Source organism: Carcharodon carcharias, chromosome 6 (genome assembly GCF_017639515.1).
Source record: "Carcharodon carcharias isolate sCarCar2 chromosome 6, sCarCar2.pri, whole genome shotgun sequence".
NCBI lineage: Eukaryota > Metazoa > Chordata > Chondrichthyes > Lamniformes > Lamnidae > Carcharodon > Carcharodon carcharias.
This window is the reverse complement of record NC_054472.1, coordinates 112,210,072-112,229,074: the sequence shown is the minus strand read 5'-3', so window position 1 is coordinate 112,229,074 and position 19,003 is coordinate 112,210,072. Positions and strand designations below refer to the sequence as shown.

Sequence of the window (19,003 nt, the reverse complement as noted above, 5' to 3'; positions counted from 1 at the left end):
CTCAACTGCTTTCCCCCATGACCTATTGGGGCTGCCCACTGGACTTGCAAGCCACTTTGGAACCCTGACATCCCTGCACACTCCAATGGGGGCGGGAAAATCCTGCCCAGGATTTCTGCCAGTAACTTAGTACGTAGAAGAACATATAGAAGTATTTTGGTTAAACCAGGAATGACAATGTTGGACTGATTTTCTGCCTGGCAATATCATTACCATTGGCAGATTTATGCGAATAGCAAATGGGAAAGTGCGGGGCTAATTGTTCCATCCATTTAAAGTTCCCAGGCAGCCCCCAGTTTTTGGCCTGGGTGGCAACAATCCATGTATGAACTTGACAATAACTATTGGCGGATTATTGCATCACAGAGTGCATTACAGCTGAATCCAGTTATTTTTTCAGCTGATGTGAACAAGTATGCAATTCTGAAAGGGACTACTAAGTTTGTACTGCAGGAGTGGGAACTCTTAAAAAAACACAGTAAGCAATTGATGTTATTAAAGACTATAATAGCCTACAGTAATTTTTCCTAGTAATGCATAATGTTACTTTGGTAAATTTGTAGCTAGATTGCATTAGAATTAGATGTTAACAAGGAAAGAAAGCACTTGCGTTCCACTACAAGTATATTTTTGCATTTTTTTCAAGATGTTTCAAAACTAATTTTGTTCAATATTTATTGGTTCCAGCTTTCTAATAAGAGGTATATGCTGCAGTAGAAGGAAAAATCCACAAATATTTGGATTATAGCAATGACTGTTTTCTCACATTTATATTCACCTACAATACCAACCATTTTGACTTTGTTAAACAGTATATCAATCAATCAAATAAACATTACAAAAGCTTAGATGTCAGTGCTGTCCAATTACTATAGAACAAATTGCACATAACGCAGTTCACAATCACAGTCTGGAGTTGTTAACAAATTGAAAAACACTAATTCACATATACTCAAAATGTTACCAATTCATTAAACACAATTATCAAAACATAAATGAGAATCAACATGAATGAGACAATTTTAAGGAATTCACAAGTTTAGAACCTATACAGGGATTTCCACTATACCTCTTCACTAAGTGCACAGCAAAAATACAAAATTTAAATTATATTCTAACATGAAAAGCAAAAGCAATTTCCCCAAGAATTACAGATAAAATGGTCTTAAACAACAGAAATTAACATCAATTTGTGTATAAGTAATAATTTATAAAATAATTGACAGAATTTAAGTACACCCACAGTAATTGTGAGAGAACTGCATCCAGTCAGTACAGGCTTTAGGGAACAACAAAATATTGCAGTAAACTGCACATTTTGCACATCACATCAAAAAAGAAGTCTTCTGGCCTCTTTTCATAGAATTCTGTAAAATGGAACTGTACAAAGATGTCACATTGTTACTTGCAAAATATACAACCTACAGCAAAATACATCCCACAGTAAAAGGTGTCCCAAGACATCTTCTCAATAGAATTCTCTAAAATTAAACTGTACAAAGATCTCAGATTGTTACTTGCAAAATATACAACCTACAGTGAAATACATCTCACAAGGTATTTTGTTTTATTTTTCCAATAAACATCAGATTTAAATTAATCCAATAAACAACTTGTCTTCTTTTCAGATGCATTTTATCCAGGCACCATATCAGGATTTAATTTACCTGAACATAGGGGTAGACTCATGTGTGAGTGAGATGGGAATAGATAACAGTAGGAGAGTAAATCCAATATGATAAATGATATTGGCTTAGATACCTCCCAATTAACCTGTTATCACCACCCCAAAACCAGCACCAAATTCCCATCTTTTGCTCCGTATCTACTAAACATGATTATTTTTTCACAGGTAAAAAGCCTCCTTAAATTCTTTTCATCTCTGCAGTTGTCCAAAATAAACTATTAGTAGCACCTTAAACTCATATTGCACTTGGAACGTAAGACGACATTGATGCTGTTGTTTTTACTTGGCAGTCACTGAAGATGGTTAAACATTTGTGGTCATATTCTGTTTGTTACTCCAGTTAGAAAATATGAAATAGAACTGATTGAAGCTTTATGCTAAAAATGTAACGGTTCCTCAAAAAAAGACCAGAAGTGGTCCAATATATTGTTTCACATTCAGGGGTATGGCGGGAGACTACAACAGCCATTATTCCATCGTACTGTATAGTAACAGAAAGGTATCTGCCCCAGAAACCTAAACATCAACCGTGAGGAGGGTAGCTTGACGGGAATTAATTCTGCTGCAAAATCAGGTTTTCTAGCTCATCCGCAGAACGGAGTAAAAAGGCTGCTGATTCTCGATATCCTGCAACAAGCTGCCGTACTGCGTTTATTTCAGTGGGACTCAGCTGAGCTGGTGGAGTTTTGGAATTGTTAATGTTGGAGGATCCAGAATGTGATGCAAGTGACTTCTTCACGCTGAGATCTGCTGGGCCTTTAAATAGAAATGAAACATTATATATGGATGCACGTCGAAATACATATCTCGCCTTAATTTCAAATTACTCTGATTATTTCTGCTTTTGCAATTCAATAAGCAAAAAAAATTTCAGTTTATATATTTAACATTCCAACTATCCCTTTAGCAAAATCTGTTACACAATATGCAATAGCAGATAATGTACTGTAAATCTTTACATGCCACAGGAATAAAATATATATATGTCAGATTTATCAGTGAAAATCTTCATCCATATAAAAGATTGCTAGCTCTAGATGCTTTCGTACAAACTTGACAAAAGCCAAGATGATTTCTCAATATTTAAATACTGTGATTGTCGATAATAATTAATGTTCGTAACATTAACAGCTGTTAAGTGAGTCTAAGGGATAAATTTCACAAAGTTGTTACATTAAAACCAATGACTTTACATTGACATCTGGCATCCTGGTCTGAGCTGTTGAAACAGGATTAACATGACCAAACTTGCTAAATCCTTTGCACATTCATTGATTTTAAAGCCTCCTCTTTCAGTTTTGGTCCTCAGCCTTAAGTGTAATTGTATTTGGAATATATATATATATATAGAGAGAGAGAGGTTTTGAGTAATACACAATTATCAAGGACATAACTAATGCATGGTTATGCAAGGATTTTCTTTTCATATTGAAATCGTTTTGAGATATTACTGACGATTATTAACGGATATCCAATGACACTTACCACTGTTAGTACCATCGCTTGGTAAGGAAGGTGGATTTTGCTTCCCACCACCCAGTCCTCCATAACCATGGTAATTATAGCTTGTATTTCCATTGATATACATCAACTCCTGTGAATAAGAAACTGCTGGGGTGGTGTAAGTGACCTGAGCAGATTCTCTCGTCCACTGTTTGCCAAGTGCAACAGGCTCGTCCTGCAAAAGTGCAAAATAGTTTTCTTTATTGAGTTGCAAAGTTCATTTATGGAAAAATGTTTATGGTAGCAACAGATACAATAGGAATTTAAAGGTTTTGTTAAAAATTAAATTTGTCCTATTGCAGTAAAAACTTTGAAGGTACATCTTATTATGGTAGCATGAGCGGGATGAGGATTCCTAACGCTTTTATTAAATAAATTTTAAAAATATGAAAACATGTCCCAAATAACTTTTTAAATCCTTTATTTAATTATTTTAATATCAATTCAATCTCCCTGAGGCAACTCGGTGCCTCAAGGAGATTGAAGCGTTTTTTCATGTGCATGCGTGAAAGAGCGCTGGCCCCAACTCTCCCTACACCACCCCCCCCCACCCCGCCTGCATAGGTAGCGCTGAGTGCTAAGGCACACCTATTACGCTTAGTGGGCCTTAATTGGCCCGCCCCATAAAATGATGGCACGGAGCCAATTGCTCCGTGACTGCCCCCGCCCTCTCCCACTGAGCCCACCCGCCGCCTGAAAAATTCAGGCCTGCAAGTAAAAAGCAGGAAATATATACTGCAATTAAATGATGTAAAGAAAGCAAAATAAAGATTGGGGAACACAGATTTGATTGTAAAAAAGAAATAAAAGAGGAAAACAGTAAGTTAATTAAAAAAATGCATAATTTTCTTCTCGTGAAATGAGAGTCCACACTTTAGAAGTTAATTTTTCAGAGTCAGAGAAGCTGTTCAATAATAATTATCACTTATTATGTCATTACAAACTCACTTGCTCCTAAAATACTATGGGCTCTGAGAACATTCCGGCAGTAGTACTGAAGACTTATGTTCCAGAACCAGCTGCGTCCAAACCAAGCTGTTCCAGTATGGCTACAACACTGGCATTACTAGAAAATATGGAAAATTGCCTGGATATGTCCTGCCTACAAAAATTAGGACAAATCCAATCTAGCCAATCACTGCCCCAACAGCTTACTCTCGATCATCAGCAAAGTGAGGAAGGTGTTGTCAAATATGCTGCCAAGTGGCACTTACTCAACAATAACCGAGTTCGGGTTCTTTCAAGGCCAATCAGCTCCTGGTCTCATTACAGCCTTGGTCCAAACATGGACAAAATAACTAAATTCTAGAGGTACAATGAGATTGACGGCAATTGACATCAATGTAGCATTTAACTAAGTTTAGTGTCAAGAAGCCCTGGCAAAATTGAAGTCAATGGAAATTAGGGAAAATACTCTCCACAGCTGGAATTATATGTAACAGAAAGGAATATGGTTGTGGTTGTTGGAGGCCAATCATCTCAGTCCCAGGACAATGCTGCAGGAGTTCCTCAGATAGTCTCCTGGGCCCAATCATCTTCTGCTGCTTTATCAATGATCTTCCCTCCAACCTAAGGTCAGAGTGGGGATGTTCACTGATGGTGCACAGTACTCAGTACTATTTGCAACTCCTCAGATGCTGAAGCAGTCCATGTCCATATAAAACAAGATCTGGAAGGACAGGATCTAACCATCTCCCTCTAACATTCAATGACATTACCATTGCTGGATCCCCAAATATCAACATCCTGGGAGCTACCATTGACTAGAAACTATGGACCAGCCATATAAATACTGTGGCTACAAGAGCAGGTCAGAGGCTGGTTATTCTGTAATGAATAACTCACTTCCTGACTCCCCCAAGCCTGGTGACCATCTACAGGACACAAGTCAGGAGTGTGATGGCATACTCTCCCTGCCTGGATGAGTACAACTCCAGAAGCTCGAAACCATCAGGGACAAAGCAGCCTGGTTGATTGGCACACCATCCAGCACCTTAAACATTCATTCCCACCAGCACTAGCACAAAGTGGCAGCAGTAGGCACCTTATGCAAGATGCACTGCAGCAACTCACCAAAGCTCCTTTGACAGCACTTTCCAAACCCACAACCCCAACTATCTAGGAGGGCAAGGGCAGCAGATACATGGGAACACAACCCATGTTCCCCTCCAAGTCAAACACAATCCCAATTTGGAACTATATAGCTGCTCCTTCACGTTCGTGTGTTAAAATCCTGGAACTTCCTTCCTAACAGCACTGTGGGTGAACCTACATCATGTGGACTGCAGCAGTGTAAGAAAGTGGCTCAACTTCTCAAGGGAAATTAGGGATGGGCAACAAATGCTGGCCTAGTCAGCGACGCCTATATCCTATGAAAGCAAATAAATCACAGGGGATGCAACACCTGCTCTTTTACGTCCTCCTTCCTACCGACCAAGACCCCAAACATTCTTTCCAGGTGAAGCAGCAATTTACATGTACTTCTTTGAATTTACTGTATTGTATTTGCTGCATTTAATGTCCTCCCTCTATTGAGGAGATCAATGGTGTGCAGGTGACCGCTTTATGTAACACCGCTGTTCAGTCCACGCAGAACTTCCAATTGCCCATCATCTTAACACTATGGCCAGGATTTTGGGCAAGGCTGAACTGGAAGTGAATGCCAATGGCCCTCCTCCTCTGATTTCCTCTTCCAGAGTGATCTCATGCTGGCTGGCTAATTAACAGCTGGCAGGTGAGGTGGCTGACCATGCAGCGGCCAGAAGCGACCATGCAGCGGCCCTGTCATCAGCAATTACAGTAGGAAGTATTGCCGCTATGTTTAAATGGCCAGAGCCGGAGTCCTTCTTCAGATATCCTTTGCTGCACCACTCATACCTCCAGCAGTCTGTGACCACTTATCCATCCATCAGCCTTTGTCCTGTCATTACTTCATCAACTTGTGAGCATCCATCCCATCAGTCTTGGGAGAAATCCTGAGGAAGGACGTACATGTCAGCATGGCAGAAGCAGGATTTGGGTAGTTTATGGTTCAGTGACGACTCCTGCATGTTCTCTGCCAGAATATCCAGAAGGTAAAAAACAGTTCGGACCAGTACTCTTATTTCCAAGTTTTTACTGGTGTTCCATTTTAAGCTATACAAGACCAGTTCAGACCAGTATTCTTACTTCCCAGTTTTTACTGTTATTTCTTTCTGGGTACAAGGCAGGAGGTCCTCTTCCACCACACCTAACCAAGCCTGGACAGTGGTCATGGAAAAGGTCAGGCAGCCAACCGGAGAACCAGGCTGCAGTGCCACAAGTGTGTCAACGACCTTCTCCAATCACAAGGGTCTACACCCCACATCTCGGGTCCCTTAGGGGTTAGCAACTGGATAAGTGTGAGGGTGTTGATGCTGCGGAGGGAGCAAAGGGTTGAGGCTACAATATCTCCTTGAAAGGATTAGCCACAGCTTTGTTAACGGGTGCAAGCCTGGCACTGCTGACCCTTGCAAGGTGGCTCCACAATGGCCCAGTGCTACATGCATGCCAGTAGTCACAGAGGCAGGAGCTAGCTAGCAAGCCGAACAGGTGTCGGTTCTTATGAGGTGACTAACATTCCTCTTCTGTGTTCCCACAGGAGGAAAGTGATCAAATCAGCATGAGGGTTCCAATTATCACCATCCTGATGCCTTTGGAGCAGCAGGCTCTGGAGCTGGCAAGGTATCATGAGGGGATGGTGGGCTAGTAATCCAGAGGCCCGACTAATGTTCTGGAGACATGAGATCAAATCTCACCATGGCAGTTCGAGAAATTTAAATTCAGTTTATGAATAAATTTGTCATAAAACCTTGGTCTCATTAATAATGATAGTGAAATTTGATTGTCATGAAAACCCATCTGGTTCACTAATGTTCTTTGGAGAAGGAAACCTACAGTGCTTACCTGGTCTGGCTTACATGTGACTCCAGATCTACACCAATTAGGGATGGGCAATTAATGCTGGCCTTGTCAGTGACACTCACATCCCAAGAATGAATAAATAAAAAAAAAGCATCTCCCATGCCTCACTTGTGCCTATATCTTGGCGCCCTCCATGTGGCCACTCACGTTGATCCAGTTGGCAATGCTGGTCATCAGTTTCCCTTGTCCTCATCCTTGTATTGAGGATGCCTTGCACTCCATTAAATCCTCAGTGTCCAGGACCTCTCCCCTTGGCAGTGTCAGGTTGTATGAAATGCAGATCATCATGATCAGGGAAACCCGTGCTGAGGCAAATTGAAGTGTCCCATCGGAATGGTCCAGGCACCTGAATCTCATCTTCAGGAGACCTAGAATCTAATGATGGTGGCTTGGAGTCGATGCATGGCTGGAGCTGTAGCACTCCCCAGCCTTGTCCTAGAATTCCTCACTGTTGTTAGCAGCCATCTCTTAAGTGGGTATTCATTCTCAGCAATATCCAATCTTGTAGGCATGTGGCAGGGGGAGTGGTGAAAAGCTGTGGCATCTGTGAATGTTAGAGAATGTAAGTGCCCTGGCTGCTCTCAGGGTAACGAGTACACACTTGCAGGATGCGCTGGTGGTGGTCACAGGCCAGTTGGACTTTAAGCTAATGAAATCCTTTCCAGTTAATGAAAATCACTGGCTCTCTCAGCCTGATTGTTCGCATCAGCTTGGTAATGTATGTGCTGGCTAGCCTTCCTGAAGAGGACATGTGTCACTACCTTAATGCAGTGTGTTACAGACAGGAGGGGGATTCATTTAAACAGTCCTGATTTCTCCAGTCACTACCCGCCCGTAAACAGAAAGGTGTTTTTGATTTCTGATTTCCCCCTTTATAAGTGGTGGTGTGTTTTCCCCAACCCTTCAGTTTTGGAGTTATCCAGCCCTCCATTAATAACCCCACAGCAAACTTGAGATAAGGTGAAATAAGAGGGTTGGTTAATTTTACACATACACAAAATGCGGGAAAGCGGTTTTGCAACGTTTGCCACTTTTTGCACTCATACAATGAAAGACGGATAAGGGAAAGAAAGAGATACAGGGTATGACCATGATAAAAATAAGAATTATGGTTTCACGTGAGTCCAGAGCCCAGAATCAAAAGTCAAGAGGCATATTCCTTCAGAGGTTAGCAGAGTGAACTGTTGCAGGATGATCTGACTTTCCAGAAGCGAGGACTTTCGCAATGGAAGAAGGCACGTAGAGATAAATTAGTCATGAAGGCACAGATATGGATATCCCAAGTTTCCAGTAGTTCACAGTGTAGATGAGGGCCAGCCACTTCACCTTGACAGAGCTTCTTTTGCTCTTACCTGTTAGATGATAAAATGGTAGACAGAGACAGGCTGCTTGCCTTGAGTCCTGCTTCTCTTCTGAGGTCAAACAGGGACTGAAGATAAAATAAAAGATAAAAGAGCTGTATAATTAAAGAAATTCAAACAGCTCAAGCCTCGGTCATGTGACACGGTGGTTTCAGGTCAAGCTATTCAGCTAACAAGGTACCTGGTTGAAACCCATTGTGTTTTGGAGCAGGTAACAGTGTGGCCATTAGCACAACATTGGAGATTAGGAGTCACAAATAGCTCTACCTTCATTAATAGCTGGCTGGTGCATGCTCATCATCTACGAATCATTTGTGTTGACTTGGCTGAAATGTTTATAGAATACAAGTCACATTCCAGGATGATGAGATAGCCTTTCACCATTGCAACAGCTTAAAATCTTCCAGAAACCAGCACATGATCAACTGCAGCTATTTTTATCAGCTCTGCAATTGTCCATTTTGAAAAACAGGAAAAATAATTTTATGAAGTAGCCAGGCTGACGTGGATATATATAGATTTCTTTCTTCCTACCTTCTGGCTGGGATAATTGATGAACAATTGATTGGGCGATTATTTTTTATTTATTGGTTCATGGAATGTGGGCATCACTGGCTAGGCCAGCATTTATTGCCCAGCCCTAATTGACCTTGAGAAGGAGATGGTGAGTTGCTTTCCTGAACCACTGCAGTCCATGAGCTGTGGGTACACCCACAGTGCTATTTGGATGGGAGTTCCAGGATTTTGACCCAGTAATAGTGAAGAAGCACCAATATAATTCCAAGTCATGGTGATGTGTGGCTTGGAGGGGAACTTGCAGGCGATGTTCCCATGCATCTGCTACCCTTGTCCTTCTAGATGGTAGAGGTCGCTGGTTTTGAAAGCGCTGTTGAAGGAGCCGTGGTGAGTTGCTGCAGTGTATCTTGTAGATGGTACCACTGTGCATCGGTGGTGGATGGAACAAATGTTTAAGGTGGTGGACAGAGTGTTGATCAAGCGGGCTGCTTTGTCCTGGATGGTGTTGAGCTTCTTGAGTGTGGTTGAAGCTGCATTCATCCAGGCAAGTGGAGAGAATTCCATCACACTCTGATTTGTGCCTTGCTTTGTGGAGTCAGGAGGTGAATTACTCAGCACAGAATTACCAGCCTCTGACCTGCTCTAGTAGCCACAGTATTTATATGGCTGGTCCAGTTCAGTTTCTGGTCAATGGTAACCCCAGGATGTTGTTTCTGGGGTATTCAGCGATGGTAATGCCATTGAATGTCAAAGGGAGATGGTTAGATTTCTGGCTGGAGATGGTCATTGCCTGGCACTTGTTTGGCATGCATATTACTTGTCACTTAACAGCCCAAACTTGAATGCTGTCCAGGTCTTGCTGCACATGGACATGGGCTGCTTCAGTATCTGAGGAGTTGCAAATGGAGCTGAACATTGTGCACTCTTCAGTGAACCTTATTTCTGACCTTATGATAGTGATGCCACAGATGTCTGCAGTGGACCAGATATACAGAAATTTATGCCCACGGTGACCTTGATGACCATTGACTTCAAGTGATCACTAATGTAATGTAATGTAACCAGCAGGCCACAAAGATCAGCCATGGCCTCTTGGGAGAGGCTTAGTCTTCTGCAACACTGCTGCTCTGACATCTGCAGTTAGCTCACCCTGTGTCTTAAGATTCTGGCCACAGTGAACCTTCATCTTTGCACTGGTACCTGCTCGCAGTCCCATCTATGGTCTCCTGTCATTTCCACATCTCTAGGCTCCTGTGCAGGTGGCCATGAGTTTGCTGCTGTCCGGATCCATATGCCAGCACCTCCCTTCCTCTCAGGTTCTCCTCCTCGTTGGGGGAACCCCGCCGAAAGGATGACGCTCACGGCACTTGGGCACTATAGGTCGGAAGAACCACCCTACCAGTTTCAGGCCCCTCTCAACTGATTCCCCTGTCAGTACCTCAATGGCAGCAAGGGGGACCTCAGCCCCAGATGAATGGCTCCTGCATGATAAACACTCTGCCTTCACTGCACCTCCCTACCCATGAAGCAAAACTGCTTGACCCCATGGCTTCCGACTGCAGCTATGACCTCAGCTGCCACCCTTTAAAACATGCCACATCTCCAATGCCCTGAGTCCCTCATGCACAAATTTTCAGGGGCTGTAAAATTACGGTCTATTGGAGCCTTAACAATGCTAACTACCTCTAAATTGTCTATTTTAAAAATGTAAGTGGTGTCCCAATGCTTGTTCCCATCCATTATGGAAAAATGAGGCCCTGGGGTGATGGCGATGGAGGTTTGAGCAGATGTTTCCTCCCGCATTTTTACGATCTCCCTCACCTCCATTGCTGTCCATTTTGGAGCCATAAAATCCCAGCCTCTGTCCCACTCCAACTGCAAACTTTCTGACCTTGATCTCCATCACTGCTCCAATCATGCTCAACATAAGCTCAAGGAACAGCACCTCATCTATCGATTAAGCACATTATAGCCTTCCAAAATCTTCCCATCTTTGAAATTTTTCTGTCCCCAACTACCAGTTTCACCATCGTGGTATGAGTGACATGAGTCTGGGCTGGATGGCTGAAAGGCAACAGTAAGGGCACTGGCAAAGAGGCAGTAGTGGGTACATGAATGCTGTCATTCGTAGAGGGTTTGTGGTTCATGCACCATTTGAAGATGCATTCACTGATCTTGCCCACCCTGGTAAGGTCATTGAATTTCCTTTGTTGCTGCTGCCGGTTCCTCAAGACCATATTCCGGGAATTGATCTCCCTGGTTACCTGCTTCATTTTTCCCTTCTCAGGGTGTGCTATGAGGACCTCTTGGTGTTCTGCCGAAACACTGCTTCTCTCCTCCTTTCTCCTCTTGTACTAATGTCTCCAGCATCACATCAGAAAATCTGGAAGCCTTCTCTTGCCTACTGCTCCATTTTCTGTGCAATAATTTCTTTCCCGGTGCTCCACAGGCAAGTGTTCTACATCAAGTTCTGTACAATGAATGCAGCTCAACCTGAAAGTGGGGCCTTTAAGACATGTAGGCTGGCTGAAATACTTGCCAGCCATGCACATGGCGGGACTCCCTTTTCTGCATGCAGCAGTCAGCAACATGTTTCACACTGAAATACTTTAGATGAAGGGGCAGCACACAGTTTGGCTGCTGTCTACCTCAACGGAACATGGCATGGGTTAATTGTCCATCATGATCCCTGCACCAAAATGAGCCTAAACCACATTTTCTCCCATGAACTTTATATGTTGCTACCTGTGGTGCCTTGGGTGTTCCCTCGTTTCCTAGTTGAGGGAGTATGAATGGTGGGTAACCACACAACTGGTTGCTGAACTGCTTTGAGTGAGATCGGCCTGTTATCAATAGCTATGGTGAGCTCCAAAAAGCTGCATCGGTGCATGGGTGCCCAAATGGTACTTGAGTGATGAAATCCCAGGTTTCAACCTTCCATGGAAAATCTGGACAACCCTGAGGACTGGCCAGGGGAGATGTGGCCACTTGTTTCACAAGTGTAACATGAGGAACAGCTCAAACTGTGACTGTGGCCATCCAAGGCAGACCATTGCTCACATACTGAATTCTTGCCCTCAGAGTTCCGGTCCTGGTGTTATCACAACCATTCACGCTATATCAGCTAAAACCTTTGAATGGAATGTTAACTTCCAAATCGCAATATAACTGCTTCCCCAGGAATACCAAAAAAAGTTCATGGGCATGTTTACTGGTTTGTGGTAATTCATGTGTTCTTGTGAATGCTGAGAGGGTACTTACCCTTGTGGGGGAGTTTAGAACAGGGGGCACAGTTAAAAAATGAGGGGTCTCCCATTTGAGACTGAGATGAGGAGAAATCCTTTCTCTCAGAGAGTCCTTAGTCTGTGGAATTCTCCACTTCAAAGAGCAGTGGAGACGAGGTCATTGAATATATTCAAATTTTAGGGAACAAAACTGGGCAGGTTGAAGTGGGGGACCATTTTGGTAATAGTGATCATAATTCAGTTAAAATTAAAGTAGTTATGGCAAAGGACAAAGATAGAGTAAAAGTTTTAAATTGGGGAAAGGAAAATTTTACTAAGCTGAAATGCAATTTGACAAAAGTAGATTGGAAACAGCTATTTGGAAGTAAATCAGCACCAGCAGCTGCACAGAAGAGATAAAGAGGGTGCAGGACCAATATGTTCCCACAGAGAATCTAGAGCACCCTACATTCCAAGGAGAATATAGAGTAAGATAAGGCAAAAAAGGGATGATTATTTTCGATACTAAAAGTTAAGTACTGCACAATGCCTAGACGAATAGAGAAAGTGCAGGGGAGAAATTAAAAAGGAAATTAGGAAAGCAAAGAAAATACATAGGCAAAAAAAATTAAGGATAAGCCAAAGATGTTTTAGAGTTAAAGAGTAAGAGGATAACTGAAGAAAGAATAGAGCCAATTAGAGAGTAAAAATGAATATCGTGACCACTTTGCATCTATCTTCACAAAATAGGGTGATAATTCAGATATTCTAGTTAAGGAGAAATATTTAATGGGATAATCATAATGAGAGAGGAAATATTAAGGAGCTTAAGTCACCAGGCCCAGCTGAAATGCATCCAGGGTGGGAAATCTAAATTGTCATTTAGAAAGGCACAGATTAATCAAGGATTGCCTACATGGATTTGTTAAGGGAAGGCCTGTTTGACTAACTTGATTGAATTTTTAGTAGCTAACATGTACAGTTGATCAGCGTAGCAGCTTTGATGTAGTCTATATGGATTTTAGCAAGACTTTTGGCAAATGGCAGACCAGTCAAAAAAATGAAAGCCCAGGGGATGCAAGGGTAAATGGCAAGTTTAATCCAAAATTGACCCAGTGGCAGGAAGCAAAGGGTAATGGTCAACAGGTTTTCTGTGACTGAAAGATTGTTTCCACAGGGGTTTCACAGGGAACCCTCAGATATTAGGCCCCTTGCTGTTTGTGGTCTGTATTAATTATTCAGACTTAAATGCATGGGGCATTATTAAAAAGTATGCAAATAATGCAAAAATTGACTATGCAGTTGATAGTGAGGAAGAAAGCTGTAGACCGCAGAAAGATACCAAATGGACTGGCCGAGGCAGGGGGCAGGGGCAGGGAGCAGGGGGGTGGGTGGGGTGGGTGCAGAAAAGTGGGAATGGAATTCAATCCAGAGAAGTGTTAGGTATTACATTTGGGGAAGGCAAACAAAGGAAGGGAATACAAAATAAATCATAGGATACTGAGAAGTGTAAAAGAACAGAAAGGCCTTGATATATATGTCCACAGATACCCAAAGGTATCAAGGCAGGTAGATTAGGCGGCTAAGGAAATATCCAGGATACTTTTCTTTATTAGTCATGGCAAAGAGTATAAGAGAATGGAGGTTAAGCTACAACCATATAAAAAACAAGTTAGGCCAAGCTAGAGTACTGTATACAGTTCTGATCGCTGTATTATGGGCAGGATGTATTTGACACTAGAGAGGGTAGAGAGGAGATTTCTGAGGATGTTGAGGAGAATTTTAGCTATGGGCAAAAATTGGATAAGCTGGGAATGTTTCTTTGGAACAGAGGAGGCTGAGGGGAAATTTAATTGTGTTGTAAAAAATTGTGAGGGGCCCAGGTAGTGTGGATAGGAAGGACTTATTTCCCTTAGCAGAGAGGTCAATAACCAGGAGTAATAGATTTAAATAATTAGTAGTAGGATTAGAAGGTAAGAGGGGAGGTGAGAATGGTAGTCTGGGTCTGGAACTCACTGCCTGAAAAGGCTAGTATAGGCAGAAACCCTCATTGTATTAAAAAATATATTTGATATGCACCTGAAGTACTGTAACCTACAAGGCTACAGACTTAAGAGTTGAAGAGTGAGATTAGGCTGGAAAGCTGTTTATCAGCTGATAGAAAAACAATGGACTGAATCGTCTCCATGCTGTAAATTTTGATGATTTGACGATACAGCCTGACTTATGACGATTTCTAGCTTGTTGTATTTTTGTTTTCAGATTTCCAGCATCTGCACTTTTTTTTGGTTTAACTTGAATTGTGGAACGCAATCCCCAAAGACAATTAAAGTCCTGAAATTCAATTAAATAAAATAACAACTTATCCAATCACCTTGAAGGCCTTGGTCATAGGCCTTTATTCAGGTTGTGTTTTAGTTGTACATTGTTTTCTGAGTTGACTTTTCTGAGGACCTGCTAAATCTCAATTTGTGGCTTTGTTATATACATATGATAAATCAGAAATGATTAATGTGGCTAAGAAAAATGATCAGTGTGACTGAGAGACAATTTGATGAGCATTTATGAGTACTGTTGGAAACTTGTCATTTAATCTACTGCGCTTCCATTCAAACTGCATCTTTCCGTACACCTTACAGGCCACTGAACTGTCAAGTCTAATGGATATTAAAGAGGAGTTAATTTATTCAACAGAAATACAACTAATCAAGCTAACATGCAACAGGATTACAATGAAAAGGCCAAGAACCTTGATGCTTTGATTTTTCTCATAATATAAAAAACAACTGCAGATGGTTATTGTTTACTCCATTATATTTGGCAAGTTGTCTGCAAAACAATGCGTTACCAGGTAACCATCCTCACTGAAATGCAGAGGTTCTTAAGGTGTAGAACATTAACCCTTTGAAGATGTGCATCAGTGGGTGGAATTTTCTTAATTTAGTTCCTGCTGAAATGGCGGGACTATTAGTGTTAGGAACCCGTTGAACTACTCAGCAAGCTTTATTGAGGCTCTCTAACTAAGCCGCGGCATTAGCATCCCACTTCCAGGTTGCCCAACCAATCAGGGGCAGCGAGTAGGATGACATTGAAGGACCTCTATTTAAAGGGACCCTGGCAGGGATCAGAATGGCAGCAGTGAATGTTGCCCTGCAAAGGAGGAAACTGCTGGAGGATAGAAGCAAGACATGTGGCTGCCCCTGGTTCGGGAACTCATTTCTAAAGGTAATGATGGATGCAGTCAGGCCAGAAGAGAAGTTCTCTTTCCTGAGGTTGGGAGGAAGAGGCCAGTGGCCTGACTAAGCAGGCATGGCTGGAAGTAGCACAGACCGTGAGCAGCAGAAGTGTGGCGCCCAGGACCTAAATCCAATATCGGAAGAGGTTTAACAACCTCATGAGGTCAGGCAAGCTGAGCATCCTACAATTCTCAGCTGGCAACCATCACTCTCAGCATTCACTTTGCACAGCACTCCTCTAACTGACCCATCTCACTATTACAAACATTCCTTTCTCTCGAGCCTCCTTCTCAAATCTCCACATCAACGGAAAACACTCATATTCACCCTTATCCTATTTCTCTTATGCACTCATTACTCACAATCACTCTCCTCAAATGTTCTCACCCCACCCTTAACTTCCTCACACTCATAACACTCTGCGTTCTCTCACTGCAGATCAAAACAGTCCACAACTCCAGGGAGAGGCAGAGAACCAAGGTTGGACCTGCAACCACTGCCATTTTGACCATGATGGAGGAGAAAGCCCTTGTGATCATCAAGATGGTACAAGTACAGTAAAGTCTCACTGTTTGCGACTCCCTTGTTTGCGAATTCACTTACCTGTGCGTTTTATTTTGTTGACTGCATCACCCATCGTGTGAGAAATCCTCGCTTATCCACGGTTTCTTCTCTCTCTCTCTCCTTTTCCCGGGGAGACAGCAGCCATGATGCAGCAGAGACTGAAATGGTTTCAGCTAAAATGCAGCCCGAATGAAGGGATTAACCCATAAATGTCAGAACTACTGGGTCCAGAGCTACAATAACGGCTTTATTCAATTTTAAAACTTCACTGATGTATTGCTCAGAAGCTTCCATGTCTGTCCTTTACAGGTACTGCACCACATTTTTACTGTAGAGTCCAGTGCTGCCCTCGCACGGCTGGAACCAATCTAATTTAATCCTATTTAAAAACATGTTGCCCATTCACGATTTTGCCGTTTGTGAAATATCACAGGACTTTACTGTACTGGTTATTGGTGATAGATGGAGGTGGCCCCAAGACAAGGTGACAACATTAGATGATGCACTGCCATTTGCAACTCCTCAGATACTGAAGCAGTCCGTATCTGCACGCAGCAAGACTTGAACAATATTAATGGTTGAGGCTGATAAGTGGCAACTAACATCCAACTTACACAAGTGCCAGGCAATGACCTTCATCAACAGGAGAGAATTGAACTATTTCCCTTCTCATTCAATGGAATTTCCATCACTGAACTCCCCCCACCCCCCTGACAATCAACATCCTGGAGGTTACCATTGACCAGAAACCTAATTGGACTGGTCATCCAAATAATGTGGCATCAAGAGCAAGTCAGAGGCTGGGAATTCTGCAGCAAGTAGCTTACCTCCTGACTCCCCAAAGCCTGTCCATCATCTACAAGGCACGTTAGGAGTGTGATTGAATACTCTCCCTTTGCTTGGATGAGCATGGCTCCAACAATGCTCAAGAAGCTCAACATCATCTAGGACAAAGCAGCCTGCTTGATGGGCATCCCATCTACCAACTTCAACATTCACTTGTTCCACCAATGACGCACAGTTGCAGCACAAGAACCCAAGAAGACAAGAAATAGGTGTAGGAGTAGGCCACACAGCCTGTTGAGCTTGCTCCACCATTCAATGTGATCATGGATGGTCTTGGACTTTAACTCCACTTTTCCATGTGCTCCCATATCCCTTCATTCTCTGAAAGACCAAGAATCTGTCTATCCCTACCTTCAACGTATTCAATGAGAGAACATCCACAACCCTCCAGATTAAAGAATTCCAAAGATTCACAACCCTCTGAAGTAATCTCTTGTCATCTCAGTTCTAAATGATTGGCCCCTTATCCTGTGCTGCCGTGTTTCCGTTATGTGCACCAGAGGAAACAATATCTCAGTTTCTACCCTATCAAGTCCCTTCAGGGTCTTGTATTTTTCAATGAGATCACCGCTCATTCTTGTAAACTCCAGAGAACATAGGCCCAATTTGCTCAGTCTCTCATCATAGGATAACCCCCTCATCCCAGGGACCAACTTAGTGAATTTGCTGTACTGCCTCCAGTACAGGTATATCCTTCCTACCAAAACTGCATACAGTGTTCTAGATGTGATATCACCAAAGCCCTGTACTATTGTAGCAAGACCTCTTTATTCCTGCACTCTAGTCCCCTTGGAATAAAGGCCAACATGCCATTTGTTGTCCAAATTGCTTACTGTATCTGCATCTTAACTTTCTGCTTTCTTTGTACAAGCACAGACAAGTCTCTCTGAACATTAACATTTACAAATTTTACACCTTTAAAAAAATTCCACACTACCCCACATTACACTTTATCTGCAAATCTTGTTGCCCACTTACTTGACCTGTCTATACTCTTTTCAGCCTCTCTCCCACAGCTTACCTTTCCACTGAGCTGTGTATCATCAGCAAACTTAGATACATTACTTTCTGTCTCTTCATTTAAGTCATTAATATCAGTGCCCCATCACTGAATCTTGCAGCACTCCAAGAATCACAGCCCGCCAACTTGAAGATATCTCACTTATGTCTACTCTTTACTTCTTGTCTGTTAAATAATCCTCTATGCATGCTAATACATCACCCCCACATCCATGAACCCTTATCATGCCTATTAACCTTTTGTATGGCACCTTATCAAATGCCTTTTGGAAATCCAAGTATACTACATCTACTGGTTTTTGTTTGTCTACACTACTGTTAATATTCTCAAAAAAACTCTAATTTGTCAAACAAGATTTTCCTTTTGTAAAACCATTTTATAATACTATGCTCCTCTAAGTGCAATTTTAACTCTTCCTTAATAATAGATTCCAGCATTTTCCCAACGACTGATGTTAGGCTTACTAGCCTGTAGTTACCTGTTTTCTTTCTCCCTCATTATTTGAAAAGTGGTGTTACATTTGCCAACACCCAATGTGATGGGACCATTCCTGAATCTAAGGAATTTTGGAAAATCATAACCAGCACATCCACTATCTCTGCAGTTATCTCTTTTAGAACCCTAGGGTGTAGGCTATCAGGTCCCAGAGATTTGTCAGATTTTAGTCCCTTTAATTTCTCCAGTACTTTTTCTCTGCTGATATTAATTACCTAAATTTCCTCACTCTTTTATTCCCTAGGTTACCATTCATTTCTGGTTTGCAACTTGTGTCTTCTGCTATTTGTTCAATGTCTCTGTCATTTCCTTATTCACTTCTTTTCTCCTTTTTATTTCTCATTTCTCTGCTTCTAAGGGACCAATAGTTACTTTAGCAACCCTCTTTTTTATATAATTACAAAAGCTCTTATAGCCTATTTTTATATTTCTGGCTAGTTTATTCTCATATTCTGTTTATTTTCCCTTTCTTATGGCCCTCTGCTGATTTCTAAAACATTCCAAATCCTCAGACTTGCAACATTCTTTGCAACATTATAAGCTTCTGCTTTTAATCTAATACTATCCTTAACTTCCTGAGTGAGCCACAGATGTCAGCAGTGTGTACC

General features: G+C 42.1%; 1 protein-coding gene across 2 annotated transcripts in view; it reads right to left on the bottom strand.

The window, feature by feature from the left end:
- Positions 1 to 2,155: 2,155 nt before the first annotated feature.
- The window catches only part of LOC121279427 (nucleolar protein 4-like), a 546,201-nt gene continuing 529,353 nt past the window's right edge, over positions 2,156 to 19,003 (bottom strand). For both annotated transcript variants that reach the window (XM_041190669.1, XM_041190670.1), the window contains 2 exons: positions 3,173 to 3,365; positions 2,156 to 2,443 (listed from right to left, as the gene is read on the bottom strand). In XM_041190669.1, the coding sequence (XP_041046603.1) occupies positions 2,241 to 2,443; positions 3,173 to 3,365 (396 nt within the window). In that variant the 3' untranslated portion in view covers positions 2,156 to 2,240. The remainder of the gene's footprint in view (positions 2,444 to 3,172; positions 3,366 to 19,003) is intronic.